This window comes from Triturus cristatus, chromosome 1_2 (genome assembly GCF_964204655.1).
Source record: "Triturus cristatus chromosome 1_2, aTriCri1.1, whole genome shotgun sequence".
Lineage (NCBI taxonomy): Eukaryota > Metazoa > Chordata > Amphibia > Caudata > Salamandridae > Triturus > Triturus cristatus.
This window is the reverse complement of record NC_140580.1, coordinates 1046095685-1046117139: the sequence shown is the minus strand read 5'-3', so window position 1 is coordinate 1046117139 and position 21455 is coordinate 1046095685. Positions and strand designations below refer to the sequence as shown.

At 46.0% G+C, this 21455-nt stretch overlaps 1 protein-coding gene across 1 annotated transcript in view; it reads right to left on the bottom strand.

Moving 5' to 3' along the window:
* Positions 1 to 5418: 5418 nt before the first annotated feature.
* The window catches only part of RBM18 (RNA binding motif protein 18), a 200895-nt gene continuing 184858 nt past the window's right edge, over positions 5419 to 21455 (bottom strand). The window contains exon 6 of the mRNA XM_085612214.1: positions 5419 to 6874. Within this exon, the coding sequence (XP_085468340.1) occupies positions 6715 to 6874 (160 nt within the window). The 3' untranslated portion in view covers positions 5419 to 6714. The remainder of the gene's footprint in view (positions 6875 to 21455) is intronic.

The window sequence follows — 21455 nt, the reverse complement described above, 5'->3', positions numbered from 1 at the left end:
GTGTAGTGAGCACCTCTCTCTTTTCCTGGGGGTTTTCGTAGTCACCGATTGTGGAATTTGCACATCTCCCTTTATTCTGGACTATGTCTTAAGGCTGGGAAAGAGCAGATGTTATTGACATCGTGTCAGGGCTGGTGTGGGGGTGAGATGGCGGGCTAGTAAGCATTAGCCTCTCTGCTATGGCCCCACCACCTTGTTTTTACCGGTCATGCGCCAGGACGCCCCTTAGCTGGGGCAGCTGTGCGCAATATAAATGCTCCTAACATAACATAACATAACTTATGCTGTAGAGTCCTGTGAGGGTATAGCGATGACTGAGGGTGTGGCCTCAGGTTACTGCCACTAAGGTGCGGCAAAGGTTGGGCTCAGCTTTTGGCGATGCCCTTTGTGCCGGATTGAGTGGCAAGTCTGATGAGTGTTCTGCCATGGGTATCCAAGGTGGGTGAGGGGTTGTCACCGATCCTTGCACCGATCCTTGCAGAGGGGGTGGTCGCCTTCAAGGGTTCCTGAGAAGACTAGCTTGGCAAAAACCAACAGATTGGCGAGTCTAATGGGGACTGGGGAGCAGGGACAATGGTCAGGAGTGAAACATGTTCCCCAGTCGAGCCCATGCCAGGGATTGGGTCCCCACATACTTTCAAGGTGTCAGTGGCAGGCGTCAAACCAATTCCTAATTCCCAAATGTCCTTGGAGGTGGCTGCAGTTCAGAAGACTTTGGCCAATAAGAGGGGTTCAAAAGATACTGAAACTCCCTGGTCTAGAGTGGGTCTAGATTCTGACCAGTCTGAGCATCTTTCTATGGAAATCTGGGAAAAGATTATCGAGGTTTCTTTTGTGGAAATCTTTGATTTGATTAAAAAATCCCCAACGGGGGATGAGGCGAGACACTGTAAGAAGTACTCACAATCTAATGATTGCTTGCGCAAGCAAAGGAAACCCAAAATAGATGGAACTTTAGCAAACCAAGTGATAAGTTTCACAATTTTTCAGGTGGTATTGGTTGAGGTTCTGAGGATTAGGATCACAGCTATCGTATCAGAACAAAATTGTCAGTGCGCAAGAAGAGTTTAAGGGTCATTGTTGAAGGAGTACAACAGGTCCTTTAGGAGGAAGAAGGCTATATGTGCAACTTTATTTTGGGATCCGACTAGTGTGGATACATGGCTGCTCCATAAGATGCTGAAGAAATCGCTGATTGAGTAATGAACAAATCCCCCTGTCCATTGGGCAATACCGGGTTGTGAGCGGAGTATTTGCAACACAGTTGTACAGGGGAGAGTAGATGACTGGGTAGACATCTTTCTCTTCATGGGTTATTTCTCGCTGGAAGCAATGTATTCTCATCCTTGGACAGCCAGGGGGAGTAACTGATTGAGTAATCAGCAACTCTCTCTTCTTGCGGATATTCATAGTTGGGGGATCAAGGGAGAATCACTGATTGTGAATTTAGCACCTCTCTCTTTTCTTGCGCTTATTCACAGTTGGACAGTCAGGGGACAGACGATGATTGTGTAATCAGCACTTCTCTCTGTGTAATCAGCACCTCTCTCTTTTCTTGCGATTATTCACAGTTGGACAGTCAGGGGACAGACGATGATTGCGTAATCAGCCCTTCCCTCTTGTGGTTATTCAGAGTTGGGCAGTCAGGGGATAATCACTGATTGTGTAATCAGCACCTCTCTCTGTGTAATCAGCAACTCTAAATTCTTGCACATATTGATAGTTGGGTGATCAGGGGAGAGTTGCGGATTGTGAAATCAGCACCTCGTAAGCAGCACTTCTCTCTGTGTAATCAGCACCTCTCTTGTGGTTATTCAGAGTTGGGTAGTCAGGGGACAATCGCTGATTGTGTAATCAGCACCTCTCTGTGTAATCAGCAACTCTCTCTTCTTGCAGATATTGATAGTTGGGGATCATGGGAGAGTCGCAGATTGTGAAAACAGCACCTCTCTCTTGTTTTGCGGTAATTCAGTTGGGCAGTCAGGGGACAGACGCTGATTGCGTAATCAGCACCTCTCTCTGTGTAATCAGCACCTCTCTCTCTTTTTGCGTTTATTTCCAGTCGGACTGGCAGGGGATAGAGTCTCTGATGGTTAATCAGCACATGTCCCTTTTCTCTTTGTTATTCCTGGCTGGAAGCGGTGCATTCCCAGCTCAGGCCTACTCGCGAGAGTCGCTGGTTGTGTAATGAACACGTCATCCTGTGCACCAGGTTATTCTCAACTGATTCGGTGTAATGAGCACACCCCTCTGCCCAGGCATTCCCTGAATTGTGTACCACACACAGAGAGCACCATTACTAGCAAAGCAGCCCACCAGTATCAGACCCCACTCAAGGAAGGCTACAAATGCCTTACACAGCAGAGCAGCAATCTGCATGTAAATGTATATGATATGACGCGCAAGGCCCCCCCCCCCCACCTCCCCCCCCCCCCGATTCTAATTAATATAAGCAGAGTTTATGATAAGACCGGTTATAGACAACAAAACGTTAGTAGCTGCAAACTATAAACCTAAATAAGCATAGCCCCCCCTAACCTCCCCCCCCCCCTTGTGAGGTGACGCTTCAGTGCCCTCGAGACCAGGAAGCGCGTATTAAAAGGTACAGATTTCACTTATATGTGAACTTGAGCCAGATCGCTGCAGAGTAGGGGCTGACCCGCATCCTAACTTAAATCTCACCGGACCGAAGGCACCTCTCGTGCCTCGAGCTAAGCCCTCCAAGGGACATTTAAAAATCATAGTTCCAAGACAAGCTCCCACGTCCGGACAGAGCCCCTGTCACTGATCGCAGGATCCTCGGTGACCTGCGAGTGTGACAGAACAGCGAGGGGGTTTAGAGAGGGCGCCGCACGATAAATGATTCATACTTCCTGCACCGAGAAACGGCGACATCTTCAAGGGCAATGGCATGTCGGAAGAAAGCTCAGTGAAACGTATGTTCACCTTGAAAGTAAAAGATCATTAGAGTAAAACAAAGTCATAGAAAGAGCAGATACAAAAAAGGAGAGGGGCAGACTCAAGACCAGACCTTTGGATAAAGATACAAGATTAACAATTACGACAATAAAAACGATAAAGCAGAACTAATGTATACCATAGAGATGTATTATAAAATAAATATATAAAGAAGAAATGCAACTAACGCAAGGAAAGAAAATGTATGCGCTAATTATTTTGCCCTGGTTATTTTTTGCAATAACGGAAACATATACGTCCAAGAGTAATACAACTTATTGAAGTTGGTATATTTATGTAATTTATTGTAATATCAGAATGCTATACAATGTACAAAATAAAAGCAAATAGCGCCTTCCTCCTCTGAGCTATGGTCGATGGGAGTACTGCAGACCCGGAGAGCACAAGGGTAGTCCTGGCGCCCCCTCCACAGTGGCTTCCGTATGGTGCCACAAAATAGCCCCCGCCACCTGAGTACCACTTCGACTTCTAGCCGCACAGCACGTCGGCTGCACCCGGCACGCGTACTATGAACAAGGCACCGGTTCATCGGTAACCCGATCAGTCGGACGCAGCCTGCTCCCCGCCCACCGCCGCCCCCACCTAATCCCCAATCAGTAAAGCGAGAGGCCCGGAGCGCCCCAACAGGGCTCGGCTGTTGATTCCTTCTGACAGTCTAATTGGGCCCGTTGACAGAACCAGGCGAGAGCCTTTCTGTCGGACACAAGTTCGGACTGTGTCCGGACCTTGAGAGTAAACAGCATCCCATGCCTACGGGGGACCCTCGACCCCGAGTTTATTGCGAAATCCGAAACACTCCATCGCCTTTAGAGCGCTGCGAAGGGATCCCGGCACGTGCTTGGTTAGAAGGATCCCAGCACACACAGACTTTGGTGAATGTCGAGTACTACGTGGGCCGAAACTGCGAATGTCAAAATATTTCAAATTTAATCTGCAAGTGCCGACATCTGAGAACACCGAATGCTTAAATTGCCAGGATGCGCACGACGAAATGCACTTGCACATATTTTATAGAATGTGTTGATATTTCATGAAGGTGTGCATTCTGGTTTATTTAGAGTGCATTGTAAGCTATATGTAAAACCACGCATTAAACAGTAGACGGTACCGGGCAACATTCCTTGGGGGGCGAAAGGCATTATAAAAGAACCGCCCCGGTCTTGGTAAGGCTCGCGCCAGACCTAGTGAGGTTTATAGTAAACATGGTGTATATATAATATATGTGTCAGGTAGAAGTTTACAAAGACAGCCATGTTATTCTCAAACATAACCCACGCTAATGAAACACATTACAAATAAAACAAGCGCCCAATTGCCCGAAACTCCAAAATATGTCAACACATTTGTAATTTCCAATTTCGGATGAGTACCGTCAAAACACGTGTCATATACAAGTGCTCCTCTGTCATCCAAATGCGCCCTGAGCTGCAGAACGCACTAACGTACCACCGTGAAAAGGAAAGTCCATCAGGCATAGTGTTAGATCAGAGCGGAAGAGACAGTCCTGAAGCCTGCAAAAGGCAGCTCCCCTATTCGAAACAATACGGCGCTTTCCTTTTCATCCCAAACTATGCTGGAGAGCAACAGACAACAAATCACAAATTAGGAAACATCACCATTTATTCTATTCAAAGAACACTCAAAACACAGTAAAATGTCGGGGGATTTCACACTTCAGAAGAAACATGTTTGATGCTTATGAACGTCACGTTCTCCCAACACCCCTGACGCAACCGTTTCTGGAACGCCGTGCTCCGGGAGGATGAACACACAGTGACAGCAACCGGTCAACAGACGGCCTGGCACCCTCTGCCCCCACGCACACTCCCCGCTCGCGCCTCTTTGGGGCCGGGTCAGAGCGTGGCAGAGGTGGGTAGCTGTGGCCCGCAGCGAGGATGGCACTGAGATGGTCTCACACAGGGGCTGGTTCAACAGACTGCGCGCGCACGTACACGCGCACACTGCTGGGATTCGTGGACACTGTGGTGTGCGCACCCTGCATAAACCACGCACACAAACTCCAGGATATTAAATGACTGCATTTTAATGTGTATTAAAAAATGCGCAACGTAGGACGCAAAAGGGTTACTGAGTCTTTGTCGTTCAAGATCATGGAAGTTTTTTTTTTTTTTTTTACATATTTGGGAGTGAGATAGATGGGGGGGGGGGGGGGCTTTTCACGTTCACAAAGTATTACCATCCGCCCCCCTCACTACGGACATGCGAAATGCTTGTGCCCGGCGCAGAGATCGCTCTTTTTAGGCACCCAAGAAAGGTGCACTGCATTTAAATACGGAGGCCCTTTCCCCTCGTGCGCGCTCGGCCCTATTGACAAGAGCTGGGGGGGGGGGGGGGGGGGGGGGTGTTATAACACGTGTTTAGGCCGAGGGGCGCAGTCAAACTCCACACAAATACCCGTCAATAGAAAACACACTTAACTACAAAAGAAAACCGAGTTTATTTCAATTACACATAATAATAAAAAGGGCAGTCAGGCAAGCTCAGCCACAAAGAGGTCCTGCAGGGTTGGTACCTCGAGGTATCCCTTTCATTAGCTCTGGTGCCACAGAGAGCAGCGTGCACGCAGAGAAGCTTCAGTCGGATCTGTCCGGAGGCCAAAGTTACAGAACCTCTGCTCTGGTCCGAAAAACGAACAGGGGCAAAACCATTTGCTATTCTTTTACCTGTGACGGGCAATGGACTAAACGCAGCAAACACCGATGGGAAAATGGACCATGGAACCTACGGTGCATGCTTTCTGCTCATAAATCATTTGACACGATGTAGGGATTTAAAAAAGAAACCTTACTTAGTGCGCGAACATGCCTGTTACTTTACAAACAGAAGTGAGTGAGCATGTGCAGCTTTTGCTACAAATAAAACTAGAACAAACTCTTTTTGTTTGAAACCTAGCCCACTCAATCATTCACATTTAAAAGGCGGAGACGAGTAGTTTCTCCACTTTGTAATGTTTAAAGACAACAAACCAATATGGATGATTAATTTGCGCCGCAATTACTCTGGCGCAAATGCTCTTGCGCCATTCCTTTTTCCACAAGTAACAAAAATGAATCAAATTGACTTACCCTGTATTTTATTTTAGCCCCACTCGGATAAACGGATAAAACGGATAAAACTGAGCAGCCAGTAGCCAGTGTAAGTAAGATCGGCACATCACGGAATCGTTTTGGGATGATCATTAAGGCCGTGATTTTATTGCCAACAACCTACAAAATGGCGGCTTGGAAGCACTCACTTGGGAGCAGCAGCATCTAGAAAAGACACACATCACCCGAATATAAGCTCCTGACCCTGGACCTAATAAATACTGAACTGAAAGACATGACTTGCCTTGCACTGAAACACACACCAGCATGCTCTGACACTAGTCACAGGTTTTTTTCTCCTACAAGTCTGCTTTCAGATCTGCGGTGACCAGAAGTGTATTTTCTTAACTCTTTCCGGCCCAATCTAGATTTCAGGCATTCTACTCTCCCATGTCCCAGCCCCAGCTGCTAACAGCTATTTCAGAAACACAATTTGTCTTTCTGTACACACAATACCAGAAAAGAAAACGTGTAAAAATATTAACATTTTGGTACAAAACAAAGTAACGGGAAACGGTTGTGCTGTCTGGGTAGATTCTTCCACCCCATGTGCAAAGGCGGCCCGGCGTCGGGGCAGGTCCAACGAGTCTGTTTTTATTATTACTATGTTGTTGGAGTGTCTTCCTGCTCATCTTCGTGACTTGCAGCCGCTCCTGGAGTACGGGCCAGCCCTCCTCTTCTCCGGCGGCTTGAAGTATGAATGGGTGGGCGGGCCAGGCTGCTCCACGTCCGGGTTTTCTGCCATCATTTTCAGCTTTGCCTCGATGGCTTTAATTTTTGCACTGACACTAGAAAGCAAAACAAGGTCAATTAGGGAGGAGTTGTGCACTTCTTGCATTCTGCGGTCACTCGGCTCAACAGCGATAGCACAATTTTGCAGCTGCCCTTTGACTACACTCTGCGTGTTTTACAAAGGCACGTTTGAGGGCCGCCAAGGCAGCACTTGGTATATTGTCATTTTATTCGCCTTCAGAAATATGACAGTCTGCCAGTTGAAAGCTATCTGCACGGAGAGGTGGTCTGGTACCGCACAGCCCACTGAGTGATCAGGGGACCAGAGTCCGAAACCTGCCTTCTCCAATCACTTACCCTCAAAGCAGCTCCGTTTCTTCAATTGGCAAAAAGGGTGTGCACTTAGAAAGCAGCTGAAATCAAATATTATGTACAAGGCTTTCATTTTTCCAATGGAGTCCAATTATACGGTGAAATCCACAATTTTGGCGTGCTACAGTGCGCCAGCATACGCAGATGGACACACTTCTTTAATGAAAAAATAAAACAAAGCTGGGTCTTTTTTTATTTAAACATGCTTAACACACCTGAAACTGGTAGAACAAAATTACTTATGTTACAGAAAATCACATCAGACTTTTTTCCAGGTTAGAAGTACTGTTCGCATATAAACATTCCATAGGTCAGTGGAGTATTGCTTTTGGACCGCCCCTATAGAAAAAGCGAATATTTGCTTCCATGCCTAAGTGCCTTAAAACATCCTAAAGCAGCCATTCTGGGAGAAAGTTAAGGGCGAAAATAAAAAAGTTGTGCGCACCCTGGCCTGCATGCCACTAGAAAAGTTTTGGGGACCCTGGCCTGCATGCCACTAGTGAAGTTTTGGGGACCCTGGCCTGCATGCCACTAGTCAATCAAGTATCTTTATTCGATTGTATTCTTTACAATCATAAAAGTTCATATCACAAATATACATACATAAAACAAATTTCACAAATAGACAATTAAAAAAGTTCATATCATAAACATACAATCATGGGCAAGATTACACAAATAAAAAGGTAAGTCCTCCAGTTCCCTTTTTTTTGAGCAGCAAGGTTATGAGACAAAATAAGTTGCGAAACTATTATAAAACCAGAACAGCAGACAAAACGAACCAGTTAAAAATATAAATAAAAATGCAAGATTAAAATAAAGGAGAAGTACAATATTAAGTACAGCATAATTAACCCTCCATACTATTCCTGAAAGTGATGGCTAGTTTCAGGAAGCTGCATATATATAAAGTGCAGTCACTATTTAAAAGTTGAAGGTAAAAAAGAGCTGGTTTAATCTGTGTAAAATTTAATTTTTTTAAACAAGGCTTTAGGTATAACTTCCGCGGTACTGTATAGTAAGGACAAATAAATAAAAAGTGCACCAAATCTTGCGGAGACTTCCCGTCGCAGCCGCAAGCAGGAAGCACTTGACCTCGGTGTGCCCCTTTCGGAGTTGCTAACAGGAGGTGGAATAAATCAAAGCGGAACCTTGTCAATAAAAAGCGCTCAAAGCCGGACATAGGCCATGTTAGATATGGTTCCATACTTAGGCTTGTTTGAAGTAAAGCATGTTTCCTAATACTAGCTTTCAGCAATTCACCCTCCTCCCGGGCAAAGTACCTAGTGAGTAAGAATGTTTTTTTCACAAAGGTTACATCGGCTCTAGTTATAGTCTCTGGGGCTGAGAACAAGTCAGGTCGTCCCAATTCCGTGAGACGGTCATTTATATACCTCAACCATGGTACCTTAAACCTGCCGTCCCAGGTTAAGGCTTCTTTTAAGATGTCATGAGTAAGTGGTATATCTTTATTTAGCCAGGAGGTCAGCCAACATGCCACTAGTGAAGTTTTGGGGACCCTGGCCTGAATGCCCTCACCCCACCTCCCCACCCCCTTTCTGGCTTCACGGGAAGTTGTGGATATCCTGACCAGACCCCACCGTGCCAGACCCTCCTCACCCCTTACTCATTGCTGTCCAGGAGTGCACTTTTCGGCACCCTCTCAGCCCCCCTCACCAAACCACGTCCCTCCTGCAGGTCATAAATGCAGGTCTGGACACCTCGCCTACTTCCTTTCTCACTCTAGCGGGATATGAGCCAGCTTTGGTACAACCTGGCCGGATCTCTCCACCCTCCCTGTAGCCCACACGTCGTGCATCTGGAGTATGAAACCAGTGACACTCGCCGAAGGGCCCTAACCAGACAGACAGACACACACACCCCCCACGGGCTACTTAGGCGCTGTCAAACGGATACATTTATGCCATTGCAAATGTTAGGAGTAAAATCCTGTATCTTGGGTCTACAGGTCTCTCCGTTTGTGAAAAGCCAGCATTCAAGCAGCACGACTCCAAGCTCTCAAGTTTTGCTTGGTACATTCACGGGTCGCAGAATATACATGGGAGGCAGGAGAGCACATGAAAGAGTTGTTGCCACCTGGAGTACATGGCAAGGGGTGGAGCCCGAGACCACAAATGCAAGCTGGAAAGTCACATTTGAAGGAGCAATAATGAGGTAGCTCTCTATAACCACAACAACCAGGCCCAGTAAACAACAGCAGGAGGGCTGCAAAAGAATGTCGGTCAAGCAGAGGCAGTACATTAAACTACATAAAGCAGGCGTCCAGTTTGGTTTCGGCTGTTTCCCGATTCACCAGAAAGACTCTTTTGTAGCAATAGCAAATATATGGATGTTGATGTGGTTACGATTTAGTAGTCACATTTGTTAGACTTTTGGGAAGTAGGTGCCAGGCATGGGTGGTGCAGCACCTCAGCCAATAACGGGTCCAGAGTACAGATGGTGCTGTTCCAAGATGGAGTTCGGTAGACTGTAGATGGGGCTGCTTCCAGATCCACAAGAGGACTGCTTGGTAGGGATGGCACCCCTGTAGGATCAATCGAATGGTTTCTGAGTATAGATGGATCAAAATAAGACTGCCGAATACAGAGGGTGCTGTTCCTGTATCATTAAAAAGGAAGGCCTCCAAGTATTGATGGGCAAGCTCCTGGATCAATAACAGATCTAGCTCAGCCTAGATGGTGCAGCTCCTGGATCAATAACAGATCTAGATTAGCCTAGATGGGGCAGCTCTGTGATCAATAACAGATCTAGCTTAGCACACATGGCGCAGCTCCTGGATCAATAACAGCAAGCTGAACACAGAGGGTGCAGCTCCAAAACCAAAGGTAGCTAAGCAAACATGGTGCTGTTCCTTGATCAATTACAGGGATCCTATTATAGATGGTGTAACTCTGACCAATAACAGAGCTAGCTTAGCAAAAATGGTGCAGCTCCTGGATTAATAACATAGCTAGATTAGCACACATGGAGCAGCTTCTGCGTCTATAAAAACAAGCTCAATACAGATGGTGCAGCTCCAATACCACAGCTAGCTTAGTATAGAGGGTGCTGTTCCTGGATCAGTTACAGGGCAACCTAGCATAGATAGTGCTGCTGAGTAAATAACAAAGCTAGCTTAGCATAGCTATCATAGCATCAATAACAGAGCAAGCTTAGCATAGATGATGCATGTTAGACCTGGCACCAATGGCGTGGGTCTCGCCTGCATATTTTGCCTTTGCCACCTGTGATTTTGCTGTGTGCTCGACTCCGTTTTGCTGGTCTAAATGCTTTGGGCACTTTGCCACTGCTGTTCAGCGCCAAAGTGAAAGTGCTCGATTTGTAAATTGTTGTTATGGATTAGTGATTCTATGATTGGCATATTTGATTTACTTGTCAGACCCTAGTATAGTGCACTGTGTGCGCCCAGGGCCTGTAAATCAAATGCTGCTAGTGGGCTGTAGCACCGATTGTGTCACCCACAGAAGCAGCCTGTAAAATGTAACTCTGGCCTGCCATTGCAGAGCCTGTGTGCAGTCTGGGACTGCAATGTCGACTTGGCAAGTGCACACACTTTCCAGTCCCTAAACCTTCCCTTTTCTACATATTAGCCACCCCTAAGGTAGGCCCAAGGTACCCCTGTGGGCAGGGTGCATTGTATGTGAATGGTAGTACATGCCCTGATGTGTGTGTCATGTCCTGATAGTGAACTACTGCCAATATTGTTTTTCACTATTGCAAGAATACCTGTTCCCATAGGAGAGAATGGGGAGTTTGTTTATAACATCTTATAAACAACTGGCCCTGGGAACAAGGTAGAAAAATAAAGTTTAGTATGCCTGAACTCAGAATGTTAAACTGCATCTTTTAGAGTGGGTGATTTTTACTTTGTGCTTGAAAATACCACTTTTAGAAAGTAGGTATTTTCTTGCCTAACCATACAGTGTGCCTCTGCTAGGTTTGTGTATTGCATGTCTGGATTTTGGATGACAGGGGCGGGAGAGGGGCAGCAGCTCCAGAAGTCTGATGAGTCAGGACTGGGCTGAATAGACCTGGGCTGCATTTAAAGTAGGGGGTGGAGATTTCCTTTCACCTGAATGGGCCTACTATGCCTTCAACAATGTTGTTTCCACCACCTGCCAGGAAGCTGCACCAGTGAGAACAGAATTGGTTTTGGATGGGTACAGACACTCTCTGCCTTCAGAGAACAAATGATTTTTGTGTATAAAAAGAGGGACCCAGACTTTTAGATCACTTCTGGTAAATCAAAAGGAACCTTTGTCAAGGACAACAGCCAGATAAGCTGAGGAGGAATACTGCCCCTGTGCTGTTTGGGGTTGGCCTGCAGTGGCTGCTTGCTGCCAAGGAAAGGAGAAAAAGGACTTTGCTGTTTGCTTTGTCACCTGCTTGAAGAAAAGATCTCCAAGGGCTTGAACTGAGCTTGCCTTCTGAAGTCTCAGGGACAAAAAGACTTCACCACCAGCTCCCCTGAATTTCCTTGCTGGGAATTCCAACTTGCAAAGAGGTGACTGCTCCTGCTTAGGACCTCTAGATATGGTTTGTCGCTGGGAGCTGGAAAATCGACGCAACATCGAAGAAGCGTGTCACATCCACACCGGTTTCTGATGCATCGCCGAAGAAACCGTTGCAGCACCTGCTGCGGCACGAGAAATCAACACACCGGGTGCAACGATCTCTGTAGTCAGAGATCACCGCACCGATCCCAACGCAAGCTAGCTGTGAGGCTGCACGTAACCACGCATCGTACCGGACTGAAGCATCGCGGCGCCAAGACTGTCGCATCACTGGGGGATGCAGTAAGAAACCGACACATCACCTCTCTACGCAGTAAGAAACCGACGCATCACCTCATTTCCGGTAAGGAACTGTCGCACCATCTCCCCTGAGCTGCAGTAAGGAACCGACGCATCACCTCCCCCGAAGCAAGGAACTGACTCATCACCTTCCCTGAGTGTATGGAATTGCCTCATCACCTTTCCTACGGCCATTTGGTCTATTTTGCATCTAAGGTACTTGGTGAGTAAAGTGTCACATTTACAACTTACATTGAACGGAACTATTTCTACCATTTGAAAGCCTTATTTTTAATACTGTATTGTGGATTTTTGTCATTTAGTCTTGTTTTGGTTTAGATAAAGATTACTTATTTTTCTTAACTGGTGTGGTGTCCATTTGTAGTGTTTTCACTGTATTACTGTAGGTGTTAACAAATGCTTCACACACTGCCTCTGAGATAAGTCTGTCGGCTCGTGCCAAGCTATCACGGGGGTGAGCAGGGGTTATTTCAGGAGTGTTTCCCCTCCTTACCCGGACTAGAAGCAAGGGTCCCTATTTGGACAAAGGTACCTACCTTTTCCAACTGGAGACACCCATTTCTAACAGTGCAGCTTCTGGATGAATACGAAAGCCAGCTTAGCATAGATGATTCAGCTCTTTAATCAATAACAGAACTAGCCTAATGCAGATGGTGCAGCACCTGGATCAATACCAAAGCTAACTTAGCCTAGATGGTGCTGTTCCTGGATCAATAACAGTGGTTCTTAGAGGTGGCAAGGCTCCTAGCCAAGGATCCGGGTTGCCTAGTAGGGAGGTGTGTTTCCAGGATCAATAGCAGGTCTGCCTAGTGTAGGTGTTGCTTTAGATGAATAACAGCGGCTTAGTATAGATTTTTCTACTCTTGGTTCAATAACCGGGCTGCCTAGTAGAGATGCTGCTGCTCCAAGGTCAACGACACAGTAGTCTAGCATAGATGATGGCGATCAGAGATCAAAAACATAAAAGGTGGAAGGAGTTTACAACCTATTCTCTTCCTCAACCACCATTTCAGATAATATCATGGCTTCCACCATTACATGCAAGAAAGGATCGAATCTCTGTAAATTTATACCACCTACTCTAGAACAGGTAACTAACTCACTGAGAGTAACTTCGTCTGGCTCTCCACATAATCCGTTCCCTCCAAAGATAGCAGGATCAGTGGCTGAGGCTATTGTGCCCCACTTACAACCATCTTCCAGATCATTACTTCGACTGGCCATTTTCCATCTATCTGGAAGAAAGCCTCAAATCTTTCACTTAAAAAAAAAGCAACTCTGGACCCTAGAAAATCACAACATATCATGGCTCCCTCTTCCTTCCAAGATTATCAAGACGTTTATAAACATTTAACTGAAGGACAATATTCGATCTAATGACCATCTTGACACCACACAGTTCGGTTTCCGCAGCAGCCATAGCACGGAAACAGGCTAGATCAAAGCAACCAAAGAGATCAGGCAGGTGCTCGATCAGAGCCGTGGGGCAGCAGTTATACTACTTGATCTCTCGGCCGCTTTTGATACGGTAGATCACAGAGTGCTATTACACCATTTATCCAAAATCAATGTCTGCGGCACTGCATGGGACCTATTGAAATCTTTTCTTTCTAACAGAGAACAGTCCGTCAGACTTGGTGAGTTCGAATCTCAAGCTTTCTTCTTTCCCTGTGGTGTTCCTCAGGGTTCTTCACTCAGTTCCACCTTATTTAATATTTATATCACACCCCTGGCAATCTAATTAAAAGCTTTGGCTTTTCCTGGACGTCCAGTGCAGACGACACTCAGACTGTCGTATCACTGGCCAAAAATGATTCAGGAGTAAGCGCCAGATTTTGTGACTGCATGCAGGTAGTAAACTCTTGGATGAGCAGGAATTGCCTCAAATTAAATGCAGACATAACCAAAGTAATACTCTTTGGAGCACAAAAATCCTTCTGGACACCATCATGCTGGCCAGCAGAAATGGGCCCTATGCCGGCTTCTGTTACCAAGGACTGAAATCTGGGCTTTCTGACTGAACACAAACTAACCTATACAAATCACGTCAGCGCCCTATCATACTCAGTATTTCTCACTTTGAGAATGCTATAAAAGATCCTGCCTTTTATCCCCTTGCACTTGCAAAAAACTATTATTGCATAACTAGTTGTGTCTAAGCTGGATTATTGTAATGTCCTGTTACTCACTGCGCATCAATAAATTATGAATAGGCTACAAGAACAAAATGCGGCAGCAAGGCTCGTGCTGAAGACACCTAAATATCAATCCGTAGCCATAGCCATCAAAAATCTGCACTGGCTCTCTATCAGACAGAGGTGCACTTTTAAGGCACTCTGCATTGCCTACAAGGTACTTCATGGCCTAGGTCCCACTTGTCTTCAACTAAGTTTTAACTGGTACATCCCAGCTAGAACTCTACGATCTACCTCTGCGAAACACATTGTTGTACCCAGATTTAAACAATCCACCTGCGGCGGCAGGAGCTTCTTTCTAGGCACTGCCAAAGCTTGGATTGCTTTACCATTACACATTAAAAATGTGCCCAACCTGCTGAGCTTTAGGAAACAGCTGAAGACTTGGCTTCTTAGCACTTGTTAGTGGATACATATCTGTTTAATCTCTCTCCATTATTAAAGCCAGCGCCAAGACACCTTTGAGTAATTGGGCGCTTTAGAAGACTTATTAACATAACAATAATGCACCCAATATAACCCAATTCTAGTTATAAAGGCCCATACTACTTTACACATTGACTTTACTTTCTTCCATTCACAGACTCACTCACAGAGCCACCTGTTCGACACCATAGTCCTAATATATCCAGGAAGTATTTGTAAAGTGGAGGGTCTGCAAACTGTATGGATCCATGATGCTGACAGACCAAAGGAGTAATGCTTATTCTCCCAATAACTGATCACCTTCCCAGTGCTTGTGTTCCACTGGCAGTGCCCACATGTCTGTCTGAATGCCCGGGTCCCAAAGGACCAACCTCCATGTAGAAGTGTCAGTGTCTGCTTTCCGAGGTTTCCTTGAGAGCCAACACTCCAATGTTGGAGTCCCAGAGGCCTGCTTCTCAATGTCCATCTGCAAATACACTTGCCTAGGTCTGCATGCCCTCGTGTCAGCATCTGACCTTCTCCCCAGTTTTACTTTCCTTCTTCCTTGGTACCAATACAATCAGAAAGAATAAAGGTTCTGTGGTGCATTGCATATGATGGCTTTAATCACAACGAGCTCCAGAGAACAGGAAGGGGTCTACTCTCATCAGCCTCGAAAATTACACCCAGCAGCTTCTGCTGGACTCGGTTAAAGGATTCCGTTGTTTTTCAATATTGTTTATACAAAATGTAGCTCCAGGCTGCAAGCAAGACGGCATGAACGATCCCACTTGTAGGCAGGCATTTCCAGAATAAAATTGCAGTGTTCAGTGTTTATGCCAGCGAACGAAAACATCATGTTATATTGCACTATCCAAAGGGCACTTAAGAATTCATCCTTAGTTCTTAACTTTGGCAATTTTAGACCAAATACAAAAAAAAACATGGATTTTAAATGTGCTCATCTATGCGCAGTATGGTGAACGCTGGGGAATACTTAAAACAAATTAAATACAATTTTAAAAAAAACTGTTTTTGCAGATATGGTTTGTAACACCCGATTCTACAAAGCACACACACAAGCACTGGTAATGCTACTACTAGCTCTAGCTTAATATTCAAAGTACTTCTTCAGTCATTGGTGAGTTTAGGCACTGAATAACCCACGATGCATGCCCTGTATCACTTATCCATAACATGCACTCTATCACTCATCCAAAACTCATGCTGCCATTCATCCACCAGCTCCTGTATCCACCAACTCCCCTATACACAAAAAAACAGAAGCTCATCAAAAGTGAAAAACAAATACTAAAGAAAAACGGCACCATCTAAACATAGTGGGCATATACACAAGCAACAGCAATGCAAACCGGTCTCACATTTACACAAGTTTAAGCTATTGGCATTGTAAATGACAATGCCTTTTATTTATGTTTTATAAACCAAAATATAAATAAAAGTCATTGTCATTTACAATGCCAATAGCTCAAACTCGCGTAAATGCGAGACCTATTGCATTGCAATTGCTTGTTTTAAAGGGGGAACTAGCACGGTGAAGGATAGCTTAAACGACGCGAAGTGTAAGTGTACTTTTTGGTACCGTTTAAGATTAAGGGACATTTAACAAAACAAATGATTCGCTGTGCCCAGCCAGACAGCGCTTGCTAGCAATACAAACGCCAAATAAACAAGAAGCACGATCGGGCCACTGAGACCAGACTCAAAACACAGACTTTATTGCAAATTTTAAAAGATTATCTGAAAGAGAAAGGGGACAATCCTGGAAGCCATGGCAAAAGCTGATTAAAAAGGATTAAGGTTTCCAGATGGTAAAAGCATTATAGTGCACAACTGTAGGGAATGCTGTGAGGAAGGAAACTCCTGCGAGAACTAACCAAGCAGGAGCTGCTCAACAGTTACCGAAGAAACCAAGCATTCCGCTGTGCCCGGGCGCAGACACCAGCACTGTCCCGTGCTAGACACTGCGGGCACTCGGGCCTCGCGGTACAAGACGCCCCTGCCAAGTGGGCTAAGCCATTGACCACTACAGTTGGATTCAGTAGTCATTCTTCTCTACAAAGAATCTTAAATAGTTTCGTGAATGTTTGCTGGGCACAATGCGCAGCTGTCAGTTAACACGACTGGACCCCGAGAGCACAAACATCAATCTGTTATTATGTGTCAGCAGAGCCTGTTGTGACGCGGCACCCCATGCACAAGAGACACACCCATCTCGTGAAGATCCCCCGCCACAAAAAAACAAGACAGCTCACACTAGCCATCTAGTTACACAGCACAAAGCCCTAGAATCCACCACATGCTAAGTGTTCTCTGCGGCTAAACCCCCTGAACAGCTATTCCTATTCCACCACCAACTAGCTAAAAGACACACCCCCAGGCTTCTCTTCCCTCATTCTAAGCCGTAACCTCCTGCACACTCCGCCCACTACCCCCATTGGGGGAGCAGGTGGCACAGTAGTTATAACCCTGCAAAGTGCACTCAAACATTTTGTAGCTAATATCCACAGCAGACCATGCAACAGTCACCTTCTGCAGTGGGAACATTCAATGCACTGCATGCTCTTGAACAGGGCCCACGACTACCCGCGGAAACCAGCTACTCCAAGCACAGCTCTGTGCAACTCCAATACGCACGGCTCAGCAGCCACCGACACCACACCAGCAACACTATGCCTCCAGACAAACGCAAGCCAACTTAAGTACCATCATAGACAACGAAAACATACATTAACCCCTTCGATGCTGCGCAGATTCCGCCGCTGTGCTGGCGGAATCTTGCGCGGGTGTGGTCATGACGGAATGGTTCCGTCATGAGCACAGCTCAACCGTGGGTCATGACGGAACCATTCCGTCATGAGCACCGAAGGGGTTAACGTGACAAAAACAAGTGCACACAAAGCATTTGAGAACCCCTTGCACACAGAGGCGTACATGCATGTGTAGAGACATGATCCCTTTAGATGTCAAGGATATCGATGCAGAGTATCCAATCTTCCCCAATACAGATTGTAAACAGTTGGGTAAGTGATTCTTACCACACACGCAGCAGGCTAGAGAGTGGCGGAAGAAGGGCAGTAGTTTGTTTATGTCAGAGAAGTGCTGTGGGTCCCCGGACTCATAGTGGAGCACCAGGCGGTTCGCGGAAATGTAGAGAGCAGTGGCATTCACCGGGTTCACTGCAGACGCTGCGGCTAATAGGAGATCCAGGGGAAGAAGAAATTCCATCTGGCGGAGAGCACCGGGCCCCGAGGGAAGCCTGGGTGGCGGCGCCCCATGCAGCAGAGGGCGGCGGCTCAGCGCCCTCGGGGCGGCGGGTCTGCTCGGTCTCTGGTCATGGCAGACCCACGCATCCATGGTCCACAACACCAGAGGTGGAGGCTCTTCGGCCCGGAGAGTTGGGGAGTGGCCTCTAGCCACGCATCCTCTGGGAGCAGGGGCCGATCTTCGGTAGGGAGACGCGCAGGCCGGCAAGGCAAGCCGAGCCATCCCCCATGGTCCTCAGCGTCAGGCGCCCGTCATATGAGCCCCAAGGGAGGAACCGCCCGCTTCCTTTTCCCGTCTCCTCAGTGGCAGCCATTGGCCTTGGCGGAGCAATCCGTTTCCCGTTCTTTTCCCGCTCCTCTCGAACAACTGATGGCCTGTGGGAATAAATATTTTTACATCCCAAATGATGAGGGGAAACAAAACTGAAAAAGAGCCCGTGCGGTGGTTAAACAAGAAAACCAAGCGCTCGCCATTCCCGCTGTTTATTTTTGCATCGCGCTTCCACTTTAAAGTGAAAGCCCGATGCAAAAATAAACATGCGGCGCCCTGTCTCCTTTTGAGACGGCCCATCCGGACTGGATCGCATGGCTTGTTTATACAACACGCCTCCTTGCGATAAGAAACTGCTTCACAACAGCCGTGAAACAGGCGATCCAGTCCGGGTGGGCCGGAACAAAAAGCCAAAGGAAGGCAACCCAGAAAGCTCATTTCCAATGGCAGGCCACCGTTTAGCATAAACTGTGACGCCAGCCAATGCAAATGAGGGGTGGGCTTCAAGCCCTCTTCTGAAAGTCCTCTCTTGCAAAATCTCTCACGGAGGCAGAGCAGCGCTTTGCACTGCAACGCCACGTGAGACCTAAACAAATAAGAAAAAATAAATGAAACAGTAGTGGTTGGCCATTTTGAAACGGCATTATCCATAGTTATATATATTTTTTAATTTCCAAACTGTTGGTTTGTGTTAGATGTAACACGTAGGTCATTTTGGAACTGTAAAACAATGGTGCACTAATCGCAGTCACTTTCCAAGATGGCTGCCTAGTAGTCATCACTTTCCAAGATGGCTGCCTAGTAGTTATCACACAGGAAGCAATCTTTAAACCAATTACCACAGTAACTGGCCTATTGCAGTTAACATATGCTTCACACAATAATTAAGCAATTAAGTGAGACCTACTGCCTTTGTCTGAACTTTTCATAACAAACAGATCAGACCCAGAACATCTGGCATAGAAATATCTCAGTGAACCACCCAGCTCTACAGGCTTTATCATCACTGGCTTGATACCATAACCAACTCAGGCTTATTAAATTGCACATTAGATTTCGCACAAGGCAGAAATAAGGCATAAGGCTATAAAATTAGAAATATGTACCAAATTGCTGTCATACAATGACAAATCTGTACAAAATATTAGGTGTCAAAACAATATACAACTGCTCCTAGAAGGCCTAATAGGGGTTTGCCCAGTGAAAACCTTCTACTCCTAGGATTTGTCAAAGGTGGTAACAAAAACAAAATCCTTTCCTACCATACTGAATTTTGAGAATGTAACAAAATTCCTCTCCAGAGGCTTTCACCATAGTGTAATAACAATCTACCCTTAACGGCCTGTTGGCTTCAGCATATGTGTTTCACAATAAATCAGGAGTACTGTCTTCGCCCTAACATTTTAATATAAACAGACCAAACTTAACAACGTTTTGTAATGAACCAATCAAGCCAACAGTCTTCATTATTGGTTTGTTACTATACCAAATTCAGACCTACACAAGGCAACATCCGGCTTACACTCAAAACTACAATTATGCACAAAATTAACTTTGCAAAGCAACGTACAACCCCATACTAAGCAAGCCTACAAAGGATTACCACAGTGCACACCTTCAAACCCAACACAAAAAACGTTAACACAGTGTAATAACAACCCCTTATTGGCTTTAAACACACGATTTGCTACTGCCTTTGTAGTAATGGTTCACAATAACCAAATTAGGCAAATGGCATCCGAATGATTCCCAGTTAACCAATCAGGCCTATAGCCCTTATTTGTGTCACATCACAACTATCAGTTAAGGCCCACTGTATTGAGCATAAGATTTCTCAATACACAAACATCAGGCTCAAAGTCATGACATTATAAATAGGTGCAAAATTACAGTTGGCAAAACAATATACAATTCCTTAAGAAGGCCCAAAACTATCAAAGTACAGTCTACCCCTGGGGTTTGCCACAGATGGGAACTAGCACCTGAACCTTGCCTATACTAGTAATCTGTGAGATTCTATGTAAAAAACAAAAACATACCCTTTGACTACCTTTAAAAGTGAAATACCGGGGGGCGTGGCTAGGCGCCCGAAGGAGATGGCGGCGCTGGCGTAGGGGCTCCGTCCGCGCCAGGGCTCCTCGGCGTTTCGCGTTCACCACACGAGCCATGAAAGGTAGCGTGTACCTTATGAAGGTATCAGGCATGCTTTAAACCCTTTTTTCACACCATGGCGGACCTCCTCTGACTTTGCTGCCTATTTTCCTTCCCGGTGGCGGCTCTGAATCGGCCGCGACCGCCATTTTGGATTCCCTCCTTCTGAACTGCCTCAGCAGCGCGTTTTATCGTGCTTTGTTTCTCTGGCTGTTACATGGTTCCTACGTTACTCCCAGCATTCTCAACGCCAGGGATGTTGTAAAACTACTCTTTTTCACCATCCACGCAGCTGTTCCATGGATTTAATTTACATTTTCTGCTCTCCTCAACTTTGGCAGCCATTTTGATTATTCATTTCTATTTCCTGGCAGTGCTTTTTTCTATTCTCTACGCCCAGCGGAACCTGCATAATACTTGTTTTTGTCTTTAAATTTGCACTTTTTGGATGCTTTGATGGCTGAAAGTTCTGGCAAGTTTCAAAAGCGCAACTATATTAAAAATTCTAAGCTCTTCACGGAATTGGCTCGTTTAGAAGCGTCTCAGTCTTCTACCAGTGAAACGACGTCGAATATGGAATCCTCTTCACAGTCCTCAGTAAAAATGACGCCTAAAAGGTTAAAAAAGGATCCGCCTTCGCCTCCTAAATCTTCTTCGACCATTTCAATGGAGCTACTCCTTGAAGAGATACGGGCCTTGCGTCCTTTTATGGAGGAAACCAATGCTAAGCTGCAGGTTCTTACTGACAATTGGGTTGTGATGGATGAAAGAATGTCTTCGGTGGAACGTGATGTCTCCTCTCTTCAAGATTCTGCAGCCAAGGTCACCTACATGCATACGCAGTTATCCTCTCTCCAGAAGCAGGTGGAGGACTTGAAAAACCGAAATAGACGCAATAATCTTCACCTTTACGGCCTGGTGGAGGGCTGTGGGGAGTGATCCCATCACTTTCTTCAAGTCTTTTCTTCCCAAGCCCTTGCACTTGCCTGAGGATACCCCACTCAATATCCAGCGTGCCCACAGGCTTGGTCGAGCATCCACATCTCTCTCCACACCAGCGAAGCCTAGAGGTGTAATAATGTATTTCTTGGAATACACAGATCTACTGAAAGTTCTTTCCG